A 17170-nucleotide genomic window follows, 5' to 3' on the forward strand; every position below is an offset into this window, starting at 1 on the left:
ATAGTTAGCTACAGAAAGTGTCACTTAGCATTATAGTGCATTACCACCAGTATATTTACTACCATATTGAAATCCTATACGCTTTTACTCACCCACAAGAACATCTGCAGTTGCACCATTTAGTCCTAAAAACCGCGTTACAAGCTATTTGAAATGTCATCCACAAAGTAAGTCCCGGCTCTTTGCAGCCACAGACATTGTTTTCAATGAGACAAAGGGAAAAACATGCACGGGAGAGGTGCGTGCTAGGTTTTAGACACGCCACATTAATTCCTAGACCGCAACTCAGACTGAGAGCCTACTGTCTCGAGTATCCTCTCATTTACAGAATAACTCAACTACGCGAAAAATTGCGGCGAAATTCGATCCTTATTGCGCTTCTAATTGAGGGTAAAATTGGATGAAAGTGACGCCAGGATGTAACTTTATAAGTCTCATTTGTTGCTTTTCAGACTAGAAAATTGAGAGTGGCTTCGAGTGACTCCTAAAAGAAAACGTATGTAATGGTAATGAAGGACGACTTTTTTGTTCGTCCCGTGTTTGTGATTAGTTTTTTTTGTTCCGAGAGTCTGGTATTTAGTTGCAGTGTGTTCGAACAAATTAGTTGTGGGACGTACGGAACAAAAGACTTTTGTTCAGTTAGTAAAAGAGATAAGAAGAATACAGGATAGGATAAAACTTGTACTGCATGTGTATCTTTTATAGTTGCGAGTATAGTTGCTGTATTCGAAACAATACATCGGGACACAATGTCCCATGTTCGTATGAACGTGCAAGCTCTGTTGTTCCCAAAATTGCAAAATAATACAAATTTAAACAACATTTTCATAATATAATGTATATTGTTTGCTAAAGTTACGCAGAAGAATACGGTACAAAGGGCTTTACGTTTTGATATTATAGAGAGTTTTACTATAATCAATTTTGTAACTTGTTAAATGTTATCAATTAATAACTATTATTAGGAAATGAATAAATAAAAATACTGTTTCATAATTTCCTGTGAGTATTCTTTTAGTTAAAATATTATTGAAAGAACAACTATTCTTCTACTGAGCCTATACACACTACTTAAATGTTTTGTTTTATCAAAATGAAATTTAAAAACTTACAGTCTTATAATACCGTCAGTATTTATACTATTAAGAATAACCATATATTCATAAGAAACCACCAATAGTGTGTTGCCTGACTCGAGATCGAAACCCTTGTGGTCATCAGTCGTACGCTATCGCCGAAACCACAGAGTCATTCAATACATCTATACAACTATTTGTGCTGTAACGTGCCAATGAAACTCTATACATTCCTTCAGTACCCCTTTCCATTGTCAAAGCCTAGTATCACGTTACATTGTTGAAGGATCGAACCGGCTAGACACATACGTCACTAACGTGCCCACGAATTAATGTCCCGTGCCCATTGCAACCCCCCCATAAAAGGCTTACCGCAGCGCTAATCGGTGGCCGTTATTATTTATGATTTAATACGAATGAACACCCCATCATTTTGATGACACACCCGCTATAAGCGATGTATGTATGTGTTAATGTGTATCGTATTTTACAGGATTATGTCTACTATTTGAAATGTTCGGTTTTGTTGTTGTCATCATCGTTAGCTGTTTATTAGAGATATGCACTGCATTTGAGTGAAATAAATTGATGGTTGAATCATTCGAGTGAAAAGGGTTTGCAGAGTTAAAACTTCTTTCTGACAGCAATGCGAACATTTCACAAGCTAATGTATTATAAGAGACATGGTATAAAATTAGTTCCAACCTTTAAATTAGCCAGTACTTTCTTTCAAGGAAGTACGCACCAAACATTATTTGAACTTAAGTCGATTAAAATTTAAAAACGAAAAAAAACCCAAGTGGTCAAATTTGGCACAAGACTGGAGAAAATTACGCATTTTTATATTGAAGAGTGGAGACAAATACCCACTTGGAGTAAGCTTGCGAAATAAGTTAGTATCGTGATGAATAGACGGATTGTACGACTAAATACAGCCGAGAGACCGAACTAATCTCAATATTGCGAAATAATCTCCATCTCTAATCGAACCATTCCACCATAATCCTCAATGGAAACTAAATGCAAATTCATAGGCAGATAAATGCTTGTTTTTAGACGGCTATGTAAATGCAACCGACACAGACAGGCACCCTTCCCCTTCATCTAGTTTTACGACCGTCGCGAAAGGGTACAACGAACTGTCAAAATTATAGCTCCATTGTTTAGTGTTATGCCTAATGCGCACCTTTCACCTCCAGTTTAATTGGGATCTAAAATTATACGTTAGTATGAGATGTAGCCATGATGACCTTTTATGACAAGACGTAAATATGAATATTTTTTCTTAAAAAATATATGTCATTTTTTTATTGCCAGCCAGCAAATGGGTTATAACAAAATTATACGTGTGAGCGTTTTATGCCAGTTATGTATGATAAAGTTTATTGAAAAAAAATAGGTTACATAAAAAGTTATCTGCTATAGCCATACATCACCTACTGGGTTTTATCTTAAATTGGGGAGTTACTTAATTTTTTTTTACAGAAAATCCCAATGACACGTTGCCTCGTGATTAAACGGAGTTTTGCGACTCAGTATTTGCGACGCATTCTTTGCTTTTAAGACAGGAATATGTATAACATATCTTTAGTAACATTCGCCCTGAATAACATCCAAATGAACATATTTTTCGTATTTTTCCTTTTAGGAGTACAAAGGCGTCAAATTACATTCTACATTTGTAATTTTCACGTGGACGAAAGCTAAGCCGAGGCTTTCAAAACTCGACAAAGCTAATGAGCGACAATGCCTTGTATTAAACGAACTGAGTGTTAAGCACACGACACAGAAATGGAAACACGAATACAAAGGGAAGTCAACGAAATTAACCCTCAGTTCCGAACGCGAAATTTCACGTCTCTATACTTTTTTGAAGGATACAACACCATTTAAAAAATTTCCTCTAAAAGCTATTCCACAGCACTTTTAAGTGCCTAAGAGAGTAATTGGGCATATCAACCGAATAAATTCTCTACGATATTTGCATAAAATTTTACTGCGACGAAAGCTGTGTTTGGATTATTTTCTTAAACACTGAATGTGCAAAGGAACATGTTCTTTATGCTGATAGTTAGACGTGTTATAGTCGAATAAAAATTTCCCCGATGTCGTCGTGATTAAAATGTATGAGCCATGCGTGGTTTACATGAGTAAGTCTTGTAAGAAATCAATTTCGTACCTGATAGCATCTTACATTTTTATGAAAGGAATATAAAATGCATTGTGACATGCGGTACTTCCATAATTCAGTTTTTGCTTGGATATTGAAGAATTTGAATAGTGAACATGGATGTTTCATAAAAGAGAGATAGCTTACACTGGTTTCAGTAAAAAGATTAACTTGACAGTACAACATTGTCCATGATTTATATGAAAACGTATGCTTTTATGTTTTTATTAACTTTATACACCGCTGCCCTAATCAGTTGTATAACGATTAATGAGATAGAGCCCTTAGATATGAGGCCAGATGGGTGGTGTACTTATATATATATACTAGCTGACCCGCGCAACTTCGCTTGCGTCGCGTAAGAGAGAATGGGTCATAATTTTCCCTGTTATTGTAACATTTTTCGTTACTACTCCGCTCCTAATGGTCGTAGCGTGATAATATATAGCCTATAGCCTTCCTCGATAAATGGGCTATCTAACACTGAATTTTTCAAATCGGACCAGTAGTTCTTGAGATAAGCGCGTTCAAACAAACAAACAAACAAACAACCAAACAAACTCTTCAGCTTTATAATATTAGTATAGATTTATGATCATCTTAGTTGTTTCCCATTTGAACAAAACATCGAGCACACGAGTTTTATACAACGTTTTTGGGCAGTCAAACATCGTCTCGATGCGAAACAAAATAAAAATAATACATTGTTTTATTGTCATTAAACAAAAATAAAAACATAATAAAAGGACTGCGACACCTCTTTATCACTTCCAATTGCATACAATACATTTTTGATTGCAGAAAACGTTGAAAGAAAAATCGGTCCATATTTCCTCACGATAGATGGCTCTGATGTCGGTAATGGCCAGTTGGCTACCACAGGACGATGTATAAATTAAATTTACGATCCATTATCATTTTTAATGTGATTATTGAATTTACATAAAATGCTGTTAAATGGTGCAGCAAGATGCTTTTGTAAGTTATGTCAACTTTAAAGACTATCGACGTTTGTTATGTTTACGGAATATGAAACACTAGCTGACCCGCGCAACTTCGCTTGCGTTACATAAGTTAAAAATTACCCCGTTTTTGTAACATTTTTCACTGGTATTCTGCTCCTATTGGTAGTAGCGTGATGATATATAGCCTATAACCTTTCTCGATAAATGGACTATCTAACACTGAAAGAATTTTTCAAATCGGACCAGTATTTCCTGAGATTAGCGCGTTCAAACAAACAAACAAACAAATAAACAAACAAACTCTTCAGCTTTATAGTATTAGTATAGATGTGATGAATCATTGTGACCAAACGTTTGACAAAGCAACGCCGTTAACTAGTAGGATGATTTTGTACGAACTATGAATAGTGCTTGAAGAGTAGCCAGTGTGCATAATGAAAAATAATAAGAAAAGTCATAGGGGGAAAACTACTTTCGATATTAAAGATAAATTTTTTCACAGAAAAGATGCACTAAGAAAAATAAAAATAAATACATGAAAGATTAAATCATTGATAAATATCCATAAACTTACAACTCTACAATAAGATAAAGCTTTTACTTTAAAGTACTGTTAAGCAAACTGTGAAAAGATCATAGAAAAGTATTTAACGCAAGTACACTCGTAGGCAAAGGCTAGTCAATCTACAAAGGTGTAACACGTCTCTCAGGTTATTGACTTATCATAAGGGCCTCGTGAGCCTAAAATAATACTGATATGAAATGGACCTACTATTTAATTTGAGTAAATATCGTAGAATTTGACCAGTGGTTCTTAAACTACAGGGTGTGGTTCAATAGCAAAAAACTTTATTATATGTAATATACGAACATTAACAAAGACTTCAATAGCTCAATTCTCTGCTACTATCGACTAACGAAAACCGGTTAGCTATCAAGAAATGTTACATTATAAATGTCAAAATCTCGATACCCGACAGTACCGACTTTAGAAAATTTAGCTACAGAATACAAGGTTTATACGTATGTATTATATAACGCCTTTAACTAGTGCCCTTCTGTCGCAAAATATCTATCGTGTGCAGTAACATATTCGAAACTGTATATTATATTCACACAAAATACAAATCATCAAATAGCTACTATTTACTCGAAAGTTTTAGAGCCATTGATCAAAATTGTAACATAAACTAGCTAAAACAATATAACAGTCGTTGCTCATAGCCGTACGTGGTTTAAATCCGAAGTCCGCTTTAATTAACTTATTGAAGGCAACACGACATCAAGATTGAAAATTCTTTGTTTTGCGATATCGCCGAGTATAAAAGAAATTAGATTTTCTAAAGCAAACATATCGGACGGGGGCCACGAAGATAAAATATCCAGAAGGACATAGCTAACTAAATCAATTATCAGAATCAATTCGATTCCTTTAGTCTTGCGAAACGAATTCCGTTCGATTGGAAGCTTTTCAGGGAAAAACTTCTTCAAATGTTTTCTCACTGGAGTAATAGAAGCTTTTGTTTTGTTTGCGGATATATTTTTGTGTGTGTATTCAACATACTTTATGTCAATTCGTTAAGACAAAATCTAGTTTGAGTTAAAAAAGGAACTTAACACTAAAACCTTAAACGAATTCCAAGCGAGAGTTTAAAAGTTACGATAATTTATTAATACCCGACGTTTCAGCCAACATAATATGATACGACAATAAGATATAATTAACTTTAAATCTCCTCCTTACACCTTATAATTAAGCGTATAAGTAGTAATAGTGAAACCTATAAAAATAAAACTGTTTTTGGTCTAGCAAATAAAGTGCTACTTAAAAATAACGAGCGCTATCATCTTAGAACCATTGAGCTCAAATAGAGCCTTGACTGAAGTAGTTCAAATATTGTAAGCATAACAGACATGAGAAGGTTTAAAATAATAGTTCCCTTTGATCTCGTCTAGTATCTTATTTGCAAGTGATAACGTTCCATTCTTGTTTCCGCAGCAAGGGTTCGGCGGTGCATATTTTAAACAAGCGTTGTAAACGAATGTCGTTCTGCAAAATATAACAACTGTTTTATAAATACTAAAACTTCAGACATTTAATCATTAGAAACTTGTTTTTAATGCTTATTACTCAAGGTTAGTAGCAAATAACAAGAAATCTCCACGTCAAACCACGCACAAAAATCTGTAAATTATAACAACATATTAAATACGTTTGGTCTATTATTTCAAACTAAACTAAAACGACAGTCATTGTGCTATTGTCAGAAATTATGCAAATGGGGAGCAAATTGTTTTCCTTTATCTATCTCAAACGTACATTATCTAGGCAATTTTCTTTGGGAAATGAGTTGGGCTGACAGCCGTATAGTTAACAAGGTTGCTTCGTGTTTAGAATTCGTGATTCGTACCTCTGCCAGCCTGATGTGTTTCATTAAACCTCCTCGTGACGAGCAACACAATGATCTTACAGACGTTTTTATTGCTTTAAAATACTCTTTTTCTGAACGTTTTAGAGTTGTAAAACAATATTATTCTTCACGACGAAATCAATTTCACTTTATTCGGTTTTACTTGTCAAAAGTTTTTGGGATATAGACTTTTTCTATAAGCCACCATTTTTGGGATTCGCGACACGTACAATCTTAGTTCGAGATCAGGAAAGTTGTTCTGATATGAGAATCCGTTGTCGGGACAGGAACTCTCGGAATCTATTACCCTTTATTACTCGTGTGAAATGTAAAAAGCACTTAAAACTACTGTAGGAGAACTAAAGAATTCTTCCAGTTAAAATGTGAGAACGCTTTATAGCCACGATAGCTGTTAGCACTTGAAAAATTGAATTTCGTCGGCGTGGCCTGCCTGCTGATTGCTCTCAACTGAATCAGCTATATAGCTTCAACCTGACTTTTCATATCATTGGAAGTGCTTTGAAAGTGACTTTCTTTTAAGAGAGTGTGTTATTGATACACGAGATTTTTTTTTTACTTTGTGATCTTAGTTTATGGTAGATATTTTGGTGCATGAAGATAAAATATATTGACAAATCGACTGGAACTGGAAACGAAATATATTTATTTCATTACTAACTGATCTCAATCTGCTGAAATGAAAATATTATTCACAGATTTGTTTATTCATTATAATTGCTCAACTGTCATTAAAATAAAACAAGGAAAAGCATCCGTAAAAATATATAATTTAATCGTTTGTGTTAATGAAACACCGCATAATTATAATTTGGCACTCAAAGCTGATTATTTATAAAACATTTGCCTTCGGTGGTATTTTATTGCGATCATATTTTTCTCAAGAGTCTCTCAACTTTGTATTTGATATTTGCTTTAACTTTCTTTTGTATTCCAAATTAATCGGCCGTGTACTAAATACGTTGTCAGAAGCAGAGATTGTGATTAAACGAGACAAAATTTAATTTATTCTGAGTAAAGATATTTGTTAAATGTATGAAAATATGTTGTGAAATGTTTAAACTAGCTCCAAGATAAATGTAGCTTTTGAAATTATAACGACGCTATGTTTTATTGCTGTATTATTAATTTTACTATCATTATTTCAAGTGTCAAAAATTAAATAATCTGTAGTAATTTAAATTTTGTAATAATTTATACTTTCTATTGTAATATTACAATAATTAACTTTATCAAAACTGTATACTAAATCACTTTTGAAATAAATTATGACTAGAATAAGTTTACCTGTATTTCAAGACTAAGGTTTCGGACAAGATTAAACTTATATATTTTTTAAGTAAATCCGTATATATTATATTATAAACATATATATACCTATTATAACGCCTGATGTACATATAGGTATAGGCAAAGGCGTATGAAATACACCCACGTTTTGCTATTAACAATAAGGATGCCATGTGATAGGGGACGAGCCTATTGCCATATCCCGAACGCGTTACTAAACTCCGGGCTACTTGAGAAATATTCCAATATAAATAACAAAATACCTATAGCACTTTGTCCAATCCGGGAATCGAACCCGAGACCTAATGATCAACTGTCGGATACACTATCAACCGTGCCACAGAGGCAGTTAAGTAAATCCATGGAACATTTAACTTTTTTACTTCTAAGTTCTTATTAAATCCCAACTGCTAACTCAACGCGATACATTTTATCATTCATTATCTATACTAATAAAGGGTCAGGGTCAATGAACTGAGCGTCCTATAACAACAAGTTCCGAATGTCAAGGCAGTCTATCGCGATACAGCGGCGCGTGCGCACGTGTCAATACGAACAGTTTGACGTCCGTGTGTTTACTAAAATGGAGTGGTTTACTACTGAAGATGGTTAGTCTATTCATTTAATATTTTAAAGTGATTTATTTACTATAATTTAGTACTAAAATGTTCTGTTTATATTGTGTAATGCTTTGTAAAAGTGGATCTATGTGTGTTTTATGCTATTACAACCAGTAATTTTCTTGTGACCTGAATCGTATGTGATGTTTACAAAATAATAATGTCAGCTGTGTTTATACGACACAAGATTCCGGAATTCCCGTTACGTTTGAATTCAAATTATGTTTAGAAATGTGTATTAGGATAACGTTAAACATTGTGAAAGGTCATTAACTTTAGAGAGAGTTCAATATCTGTTTACACTTGAACTATGTCACTAAAAACATAGTGTAAGCAGTGTTTCTTTTGTTTTTCTCTAATATACCGTTTTAAAATTGATTAAAAGTAACAACTGTATAACGAATCAGAGCTAAGACGACGTTTATTGTAAGTATGGTCAGAAAAAATGTGAAAAATAATATTATTTAACACATAACATTTTATTTTTATTCTTATTCTTTGGTATCTTATCTATGAACAGTTGATAGTGTATCTCAAATAAAAATATATGGTAAGTATGTCATAATTATTATGAACGAAATAATTGATAATAGATGAGTGTCACTGTAATTTTTATTGAATATAACTATGTATTAGCACATTATAAACTTTTTATTTACATATTATACCACAGCCAATAACAACTATATTTTTTTGCTGTGAATCTTGTGAAGTTAAAGCTACTGAAAGGATTCTATATCTCGTATTCTAAGATCATTATATATCAATGTATGTAAGAGTAGTTATTAGTTTACAGTAATATAAAATCTGTAAGTAATTTATAAAACGAGTCTTATGGTCAATTTACATATCACTCACTTAGAAATGTTTTCGAAAAATCCAATCGGTATCTCTTTAAATAAATCTGCCGTGAGCGATACGACGCTTAAGCATCAGCTAGTATATTTACAAAATGATACTATTTTTTAAACAGCTTCCATTTTCCCGTTCATTTCAGGAAAATACAGAATAGAATCTCTGTCAGCTGCGACTTTCCACGGTGCATTAAGAGTGAGTATTCGCTGCAAATACTATAAGGCTATTTAGTTTGTTCCGATGTCTTTCAGTTAACATTGTACTCGAATGTGTGTTTTATTTTCTATTTATTTTGTTATATTATAAAGATTTTTGAGCATATTTATTAACCGATTCGTTGCGACTTGCGTTTTCGTAAACTTCTAGCTGTGGCGGCAAACAAATATTTCGTGACACGCCTGTCGGGCCAACCGCCATTAAAGTTGATGACTCAATTTGAGCGAGTTATATGATATTTAAAAAAGACATGCCTCTCGTGTCATACGCCATATATAAAAGAATTGAATGGCACGCCTGTCGTGCCATCCGCAACGAATCGGTTAAAATGATTCACACTTGCTTCAAAAAAGGATCGGTCATGAAGTACATATCGTATTCCCCCACTGACAGGAACTTCTTGAAAACTGCATAACAGCGATATAAGAAAATGATATGATTGATAAATATTTCCTAAAGAGATATTGAACCTGAAACAGATTATGATCCTAAACCTTTGTTAGCAAGGATACGATAAACAACTGATTGCGCAAAAGCAAAGACCTGTTCTTTTACTGATGCTGTATTTAATAATAGAATATTTTCTTACTCTCCAGGTAATAAAAGAATCCTTCTGCCAAGACGAAACAGTTAGTATTGGTACTGAGATCAACAAGAATGATAAAGCTGCTGAAGAACTGCTCGAACTATGTGCCGACACAGCAATAGATGGCGTATCTCTTGTCGCTATTCACATTGAAACTGGAGAAGTCGTTGCAGCTTCTTTCAACAAATTACAGGTAAATCTTTATTTTTCTTGTAACTGGCCTTTAAAATGTTACGAATTACCTTTTTTACTTATTTATTGTAGTAGCAGTAACTTTTCCTAAAATAAGAAATAAAATAAAAAATGATGGTCTATTGTGAATAAGTAAGTTTAGACAAATTTTATCTGATTTATTCATTTTGATTGCCATGTCGTATGGTAGCCGGGTCTAGACAAAATCCCCAAATCGAGATTTCCAATTCCTGATGGTTTATACATAATAGCCCAATATGCTAGTGTGCCCGGAATATTGTAATAAATTTCCACTTAAACTCGCCAAAAACAGTAATAAAAAACTGAATCATATCGCAATCTAGCTAGACTATTTCATAAATTTGATCAATAGGTTACTCTTACCATATTTTTTGCGACCTTGTAAATGATGAATTGCAGATACCAATTGTATGGACATTATTTTTTTTAATATCAGCAATTCAAGCTTCAGAAAAATGGGGAATACTCAAGACTACATTAATTATTAACGCGAGTTGATTATGTTCTCATTTCCTCGTGCTTCTAAACTTGAGAATAAATCTCTCAGTCTCATTACTTCGCTTGTAACTAATTAACCGTCGTAATGAATGCTAAGCGTTTACTTTGTTATGTTAATGATTTTTCGTGACTTTTGTGAATCAGCCTGAGATATGCTGCTGTAGATTGATAATTTGCTATGTGTTTTTGAGTATGTCAAGTACCGTTTAAGTACTTTTGTATTGTGTGCAAAATATTAATTTAACTTTAAATTGTTTTTAGAATTATTAAAGATTATCGGGCTTATGTAGGCACGTAAGTTGTCTTCAGATCAATTTATTCGAAGAAAAGTTTTTGATTATTTAGCAAACGACAAAATAATTCTTCCAGTAAGGATTTTTGCCAATTAGATGATTGACTTAGAAACTGGCACAAAATATCTCCGATATCAATTTGATAAAATATAGGGGTTATTTGTCGAATATTATTCTCAGAATGTCAATCACTAACTAAATAGCGCTCCTATTCCTCCAAAAAATTGAAAATTATCGAATTATTTTTATTATTTCAGGTGGCAACATCAGAATCGGGCGAGAAGCCGTTCTTCGAGATATTTGCTGAAGAACGATGCACGCAGCCATCGTCACGTGCTCTCATAGAATTTATGGCGAACGTCGACGGAAGGTGCAATTTCTTTGAGAAGTAAGAACACAATTTGCCAATTGAAGAAACTATTGCAGCCTGATTGATATAATAGGAAAATTGACTTCACACTTGCAACGAATGCAGTCGCATCCTGTATCTAGGTCCTTTGACGATTGCCCGTAGTACAATCATCGACGAAAGTGACTAAATTCTTTTATTAATGCTCTACCAATGTTATAGGCTCACAACTTAAAAAAGAGCATTGGCATAAGCAATTCGTCTAGATATTTCCAAATATAAAGTAGCGTTACCAAACAGGCTACCGTCTTAGGCTAAATTTTAAATGTTATATTATATCTCCGCCACCTGTGAGCCTTGCATACAAAGCTCTCTACCAAGTAGTCCGACTAAAGTTAGCTGGGTTTTTATATTTCGCCGGCCGTGATCTTAAGTTGACTGTCCTTACGCACGCTGCCATGTTAGGTCGTAATTTCACAACTGAGCGACTCTCTAGGACAGGCCTCTCAATTATACTTATTTTTCTATTGCACAACAAAATATGTCTTGCAAATATTAAGTACTGAACATTCGAAAATATATTCAACTAGCTGACCCGCGCAACTTCGTTTGCGTCACATAAGAGAATCATAATTTCCCCGTTTTTGTAACATTTTTCATTGGTACTCTGCTCCTATGGGTTGTAGCGTGATGATATATAACCTATAGCCTTCCTCGATAAATGGGCTATCTAATACTGAAAGAATTTTTCAAATCGGACCAGTAGTTTCCGAGATTAGCGCGTTCAAACAAACAAACTCTTCAGCTTTATAATATTAGTATAGATAACTTTTGTTGCTGTCTGTCCTTTGATCATTGGTTTCTATAGATACATATACTTTATCATATGCGTTTATTTTCAAAACCAATTGATCCTTCCTCTAACCTGCTCCTATTAGTTGATTGGTTGATGGCTCAATAACATAATGGACGGCTTTGTTAAAATGCATGTGGGTTTTTAATATCGTAAAAACCATGACGGAAAAAACATGTCGTTTAAAGGACGACAGACATGTGCCTATCAAAAGCCTTTACAGACTAGTGAGGGGGGTATTTGTATTAATTTTGTAGATTAAACGTTATGTTGCTAAGTGATTATTTTATCGACTTCATATAAGTACTATCTATTTTTTAAAGACTTTCGTTGTTATCGTTGCATTCTTGATTAGATATGATTTAAGAACTTGTTACTACATCATTATGTAACTAGTTATCTACATAGTATGTATTATTACTATAGATGCCAAACACACAGCGATGACATAGTTATAATATATGTGTATTAGAAATACTTATCACTTGCTCTAACGGTGAAGGAAAACATCGTGGTGAAACCCTGCATGCTTAAAAATGTGTTTAATACGTTAATGAGGGTAGCAAAGTCCTTAACGCGCATTTGGCCAGCGTGGTGGACTCAAGGGTTAACCCCTCTCTAGTAAGGAAGAGGAGACCCTTGGCCAGCAGTGGGGCAGTAAAAAATAATTAAAATCCGTTCATAAATTTTCCATCCATCCGACCATGCAATTTTTTTTCATTCACAATGTTAGTACTTAGATGTTACAACATGTTCAAATTCAAATTCAAAATATCCTTTATTTCGTAAAAGTCGTACAAAGTTTTTGAAATAGTCATATATATTGTATTTCTTTTGTCCGTTTCGGAAAAGCTGGTTGCAAGTGAATACCGACGTCTATTTAAATAATCTTATAGTAACAAACACACATTACCACCAAAAAGTAAAGTAGAATAAGTACAATACCTCAGTAAATATCCTTGTATCTTACCAAGGTACTATAATGCAAGTCTCATTAATTCTGCCAGCCTCGTTTGACATAATGAAACAGGCAAGATAATACGTCTTATGCATATTGCGGTTTAATGCCGTTTGTAACTCCGAGATCTTGTTTTGTTTTTGAGTTTGCTTAGTACTGAAATGAATTTGGTTGTTACTTGAGAAAGAAGTAAATATCTGGGGGCACGGAAGTGCCCCCGCAAGTCGAGCAAAAAAAAAGCGGCACGGTCGTAACATCCTTTTCTCGAAGCAATTCGGGCTATTTTTGACACCCCTATAATTTCGTAGTGGATAATACAAGAAGCCTGAATTTTCAGCAACTAATCAGTCATTGTATAAACACGGTATATTTAAAATTTCAGTCAATTTGAACCAGTAGTTTAAGAATGACAACTTGTTAAAATTTTGAATTTTGTCACTCACTGATTCACTGACTCACTGACTCACCGATCATCAAAAGTCTAAGGTACTTCTAGCAGACTTAGAAGCTTAAAATTTAGAATACAAATAGGGTTTAGTGTCTTAATCATGGGAAAAATTCAATATTTTCTAATTTCGGTCAAGTTTTTTAAATACACTAACTGCAACAATAACTTTGTAATCCCATATAAATGTATAAGATTACAAGGTTACATTTGCAGTTAATGAATTAAATTATTATTTCTGTAGAAAATAAAATAAATAGGTGTAAATATGTATCTACTATATGAGACATAACGGGAGGGGGTATAGGGTGGGTAAGGGTGTTTAGCCCATGAAACTGAACAACATTCCCACAGGAAAATATGTTGAATTATGAAAAAAATACGGCTTTCCATACAAGTTGGACTTATGTTTACTCTATTCGCTCTACAAAAAGAAGTGAGATGCCATCAAAAACATTCTGTAAAAACCTCAAGTCTCGCCGTAAAAAGTTGTGAGATCTATATAATACCAAGTCGATTAATCTATTTAGTCTCTACTTAAAGGACCTTCTGTCTTAAGTTATTACGTATGTTATTATCATACCAATTTAAAAAAAAAATACCTTAAAAACAAATAGATCGACTTGGTCATCGCAAGAAAACACAAATTCGCCATTAACATTTCAGGAGCATTAACTTCTCGTCGAGCTCTGTAGTGTGATACATACTAATAATCAAATTATGCGATGGCCAGGTCGGTCTATATGTTTTAGAGGTATATTTTTTAAATTGGCATGATAATAACATACGTAATAACTTAAGACAGAAGGTCCTTTAAGTAGAGACTAAATAGATTAATCGACTTGGTATTATATAGATCTCACAACTTTTTACGGCGAGACTTGAGGTTTTTACAGAATGTTTTTGATGGCATTTTTATTTTCTTTTAACGTTTAATCAAATAATAATAATATTTACATTTTCAAATAGTAACAACTTTATAAATATTTTGTTGAATGAACTTCTGTAATCGATAGAAACAAAATCTGCTATGAATCCTAATCCACACAAATAGTATAAAATATAACATTTCATAAGGAAATCAAACCTGTAATAGCGGATATAAGTGCGGTAGCGAACTTCTATCTTTTGTTAAAGGAAGTGAGTCATTGTCTTTATAATTGATTTACAATACAATCTGTAAAAAAAAATACTTTTTATAGTAATCCAGTAAAAAAATAAATGAACGCACAAAAGTATGCATGCATTCAAAACCTTTTAAGCATTTTTATGTCAAAGCAAACAACGTGATGTCATGTATGCCAGTCATTGTCACACTATAATTTCCTAGTTAATAGCACACTAGCGTATTGTTATTGTAACGTATAGTTGATCACGCGATCCGTTAATGGGTACACTGTGGCATACTAAATACAGAAATGGGTACATTATTGTGTAGTACGTCTCAAGTCGATCGTAGTATTGCATTTGATGGTCGTAAAGCGATTAGCAATCTTAGGCGCAGTCATTTAGGTTTGAAGTCCAATGCAGTTACTTTTCTTTTTTTTTAAAGGAGTCACTATTTACTAATACAGAGTAGTTAAGCAGTCTAAGCTTATGGATCAAAAACTTTCAGAATTTCTTATGTAAACTCATATTGTGTTTTTCTAATACGCCGTTATCAAAATTATCCAGGTAATTATTATTGTCCAGGTAAAAAGCAATAGGCTCGTCTACCTACTAAACATTCATCGGAAACTTTTGAAAAAGTGCCCAAATTTCAAAGAACAGACTATTACAATAACCGAATTCCTGTATTGTACGGTACTGAGTTACTTTTTTTAAACATCGAAACACTGACTATAGAATGATAATATATACTTATCTGTCCATCTTACTTTCAGATTCGGCCTCGACTGCAGCCTCGAAATAATGTTCCTCGCGACACTTCGTCCTCACAGACATCAGAAACTCGGTCAAATACTCTGCAAGATCTCCATAGACGTAGCCAAGAAGTTGAAAGACGGGCCAGTTTCTTCCATCACTGTGAAGGACTTCGGTCCAAAATACGCTTTTATGCCTGAAAGGAAACCAGTGAGCAAGATACCAAAGTTCTGCCAAGCTTTGTGGACTGCACCAGGAACACAGAAGATCGGGAAATATTTAGGTTTTACTGTTTATTTGCGGATACCTTTTACGGAGTTTTCCTATAATGGCAAAACTTACACTGATAGAATGGGAGTCGAAGTATGGTGTGAGGCTGTTGCTATGTTAATATAATATTTTTGATAGTCTAAATTAGTTTAGTATAAAGTTACATTCCAAATAATTGTGATACCACGTGTTATGGTCAGCAAGTAAGTATTTAAAAAGAGCAGTTGGAAAATAGGATTTTTTATTCAGTTCATATTTTTAATTGTATAAAAGAACATGCATTGCGAAGAAATAGAAAAACAAGAAAATATTTATTCAGGTATATTCTTTATTTACGAAGATTCCATCAACATACAATTCCTATGATTGTCGCACAAAGTCACAAAATTATTCTTCTCACTTCATTTGTACTATACATAGATAGTAATAATATAGTATACACTAACGAGTATTAACATAAAATCAATTAATTAAAAAGCAGCTAGTTTCATTTTGCATAAAATTAGTAAGCAATGTATTCCGTACTCTATTTGCATTTAGATCATTTCAATTTGTATCGTTGAATAACGATAACAAAGAATATCGGAGCCATTCAAACTATTGAACAAAGAACTTTTAAAATTATTTGATGTGAATGTTAATTAAAACTAACTTGACTGTGAAACAATTTTAAATAAAAATCTTTAAGTTAACTTTGTTAACGCATATAAATGTTCTATACCTACTAATAATAAAAAGAAAAAATTGATTTTGTTTGACGCGTTAATAACAAGAACTACTGATTCGAATTGAAAAAATATTAATGTGTTAATTAGTCTTTTTATTAGGAAAGGCTGATGACTATATAACATCGAGCTTTAAATACCTAATAGGTGTAGAGCAGCAACATTTTTGTAAAAACTAGAAAACTACTCTACTAAGTTAAGACTACTAAGTTCCCGAACGAGTATAGTTATAATATATTAATATATTTATATTGCGCAAAGTTTATTTTTTGTTTTATTTTTAGCTTTAAATCTCACTATTTTCAGAAATACATTTCTTTCGAAACTTACGTACGTAGCTCAGTGTTAGACCTGCCAAGCCCTGATCCATAAAGATTACAGTGACTTAGATATATTCTGCCCGCATATCGCATTTTTTACGAACCATTTATATTATAAGGAGGAGCACGTGGCTTAGTTTACAACAGCCGCACGGATCGATCTCTGAGGTTAAGCT

General features: G+C 33.3%; 1 protein-coding gene across 1 annotated transcript; it reads left to right on the top strand.

Annotated features, from left to right (window-relative positions):
• The first annotated feature begins 8447 nt into the window (after positions 1-8447).
• On the top strand, positions 8448-16939 carry LOC142978270 (uncharacterized). Its single transcript, XM_076122641.1, has 5 exons — positions 8448-8538; positions 9548-9600; positions 10218-10400; positions 11469-11599; positions 15700-16939. The coding sequence occupies exons 1-5, from the start codon at positions 8514-8516 to the stop codon at positions 16073-16075; spliced, it is 768 nt and encodes a 255-aa protein (XP_075978756.1). The 5' UTR covers positions 8448-8513; the 3' UTR covers positions 16076-16939.
• Positions 16940-17170: the final 231 nt, after the last annotated feature.

This window comes from Anticarsia gemmatalis, chromosome 14 (genome assembly GCF_050436995.1).
Source record: "Anticarsia gemmatalis isolate Benzon Research Colony breed Stoneville strain chromosome 14, ilAntGemm2 primary, whole genome shotgun sequence".
Classification (NCBI taxonomy): domain Eukaryota; kingdom Metazoa; phylum Arthropoda; class Insecta; order Lepidoptera; family Erebidae; genus Anticarsia; species Anticarsia gemmatalis.

Bases quoted from the DNA above. Each gene is read 5' to 3' on its own strand.
- LOC142978270 (XM_076122641.1), top strand. From the start codon at position 8,514: ATGGAGTGGTTTACTACTGAAGATG. The intron at 8,539-9,547 runs GTTAGTCTATTC...CGTTCATTTCAG, and splicing joins GTGGTTTACTACTGAAGATG to GAAAATACAGAATAGAATCT. The intron at 10,401-11,468 runs GTAAATCTTTAT...TTATTATTTCAG, and splicing joins CTTCTTTCAACAAATTACAG to GTGGCAACATCAGAATCGGG.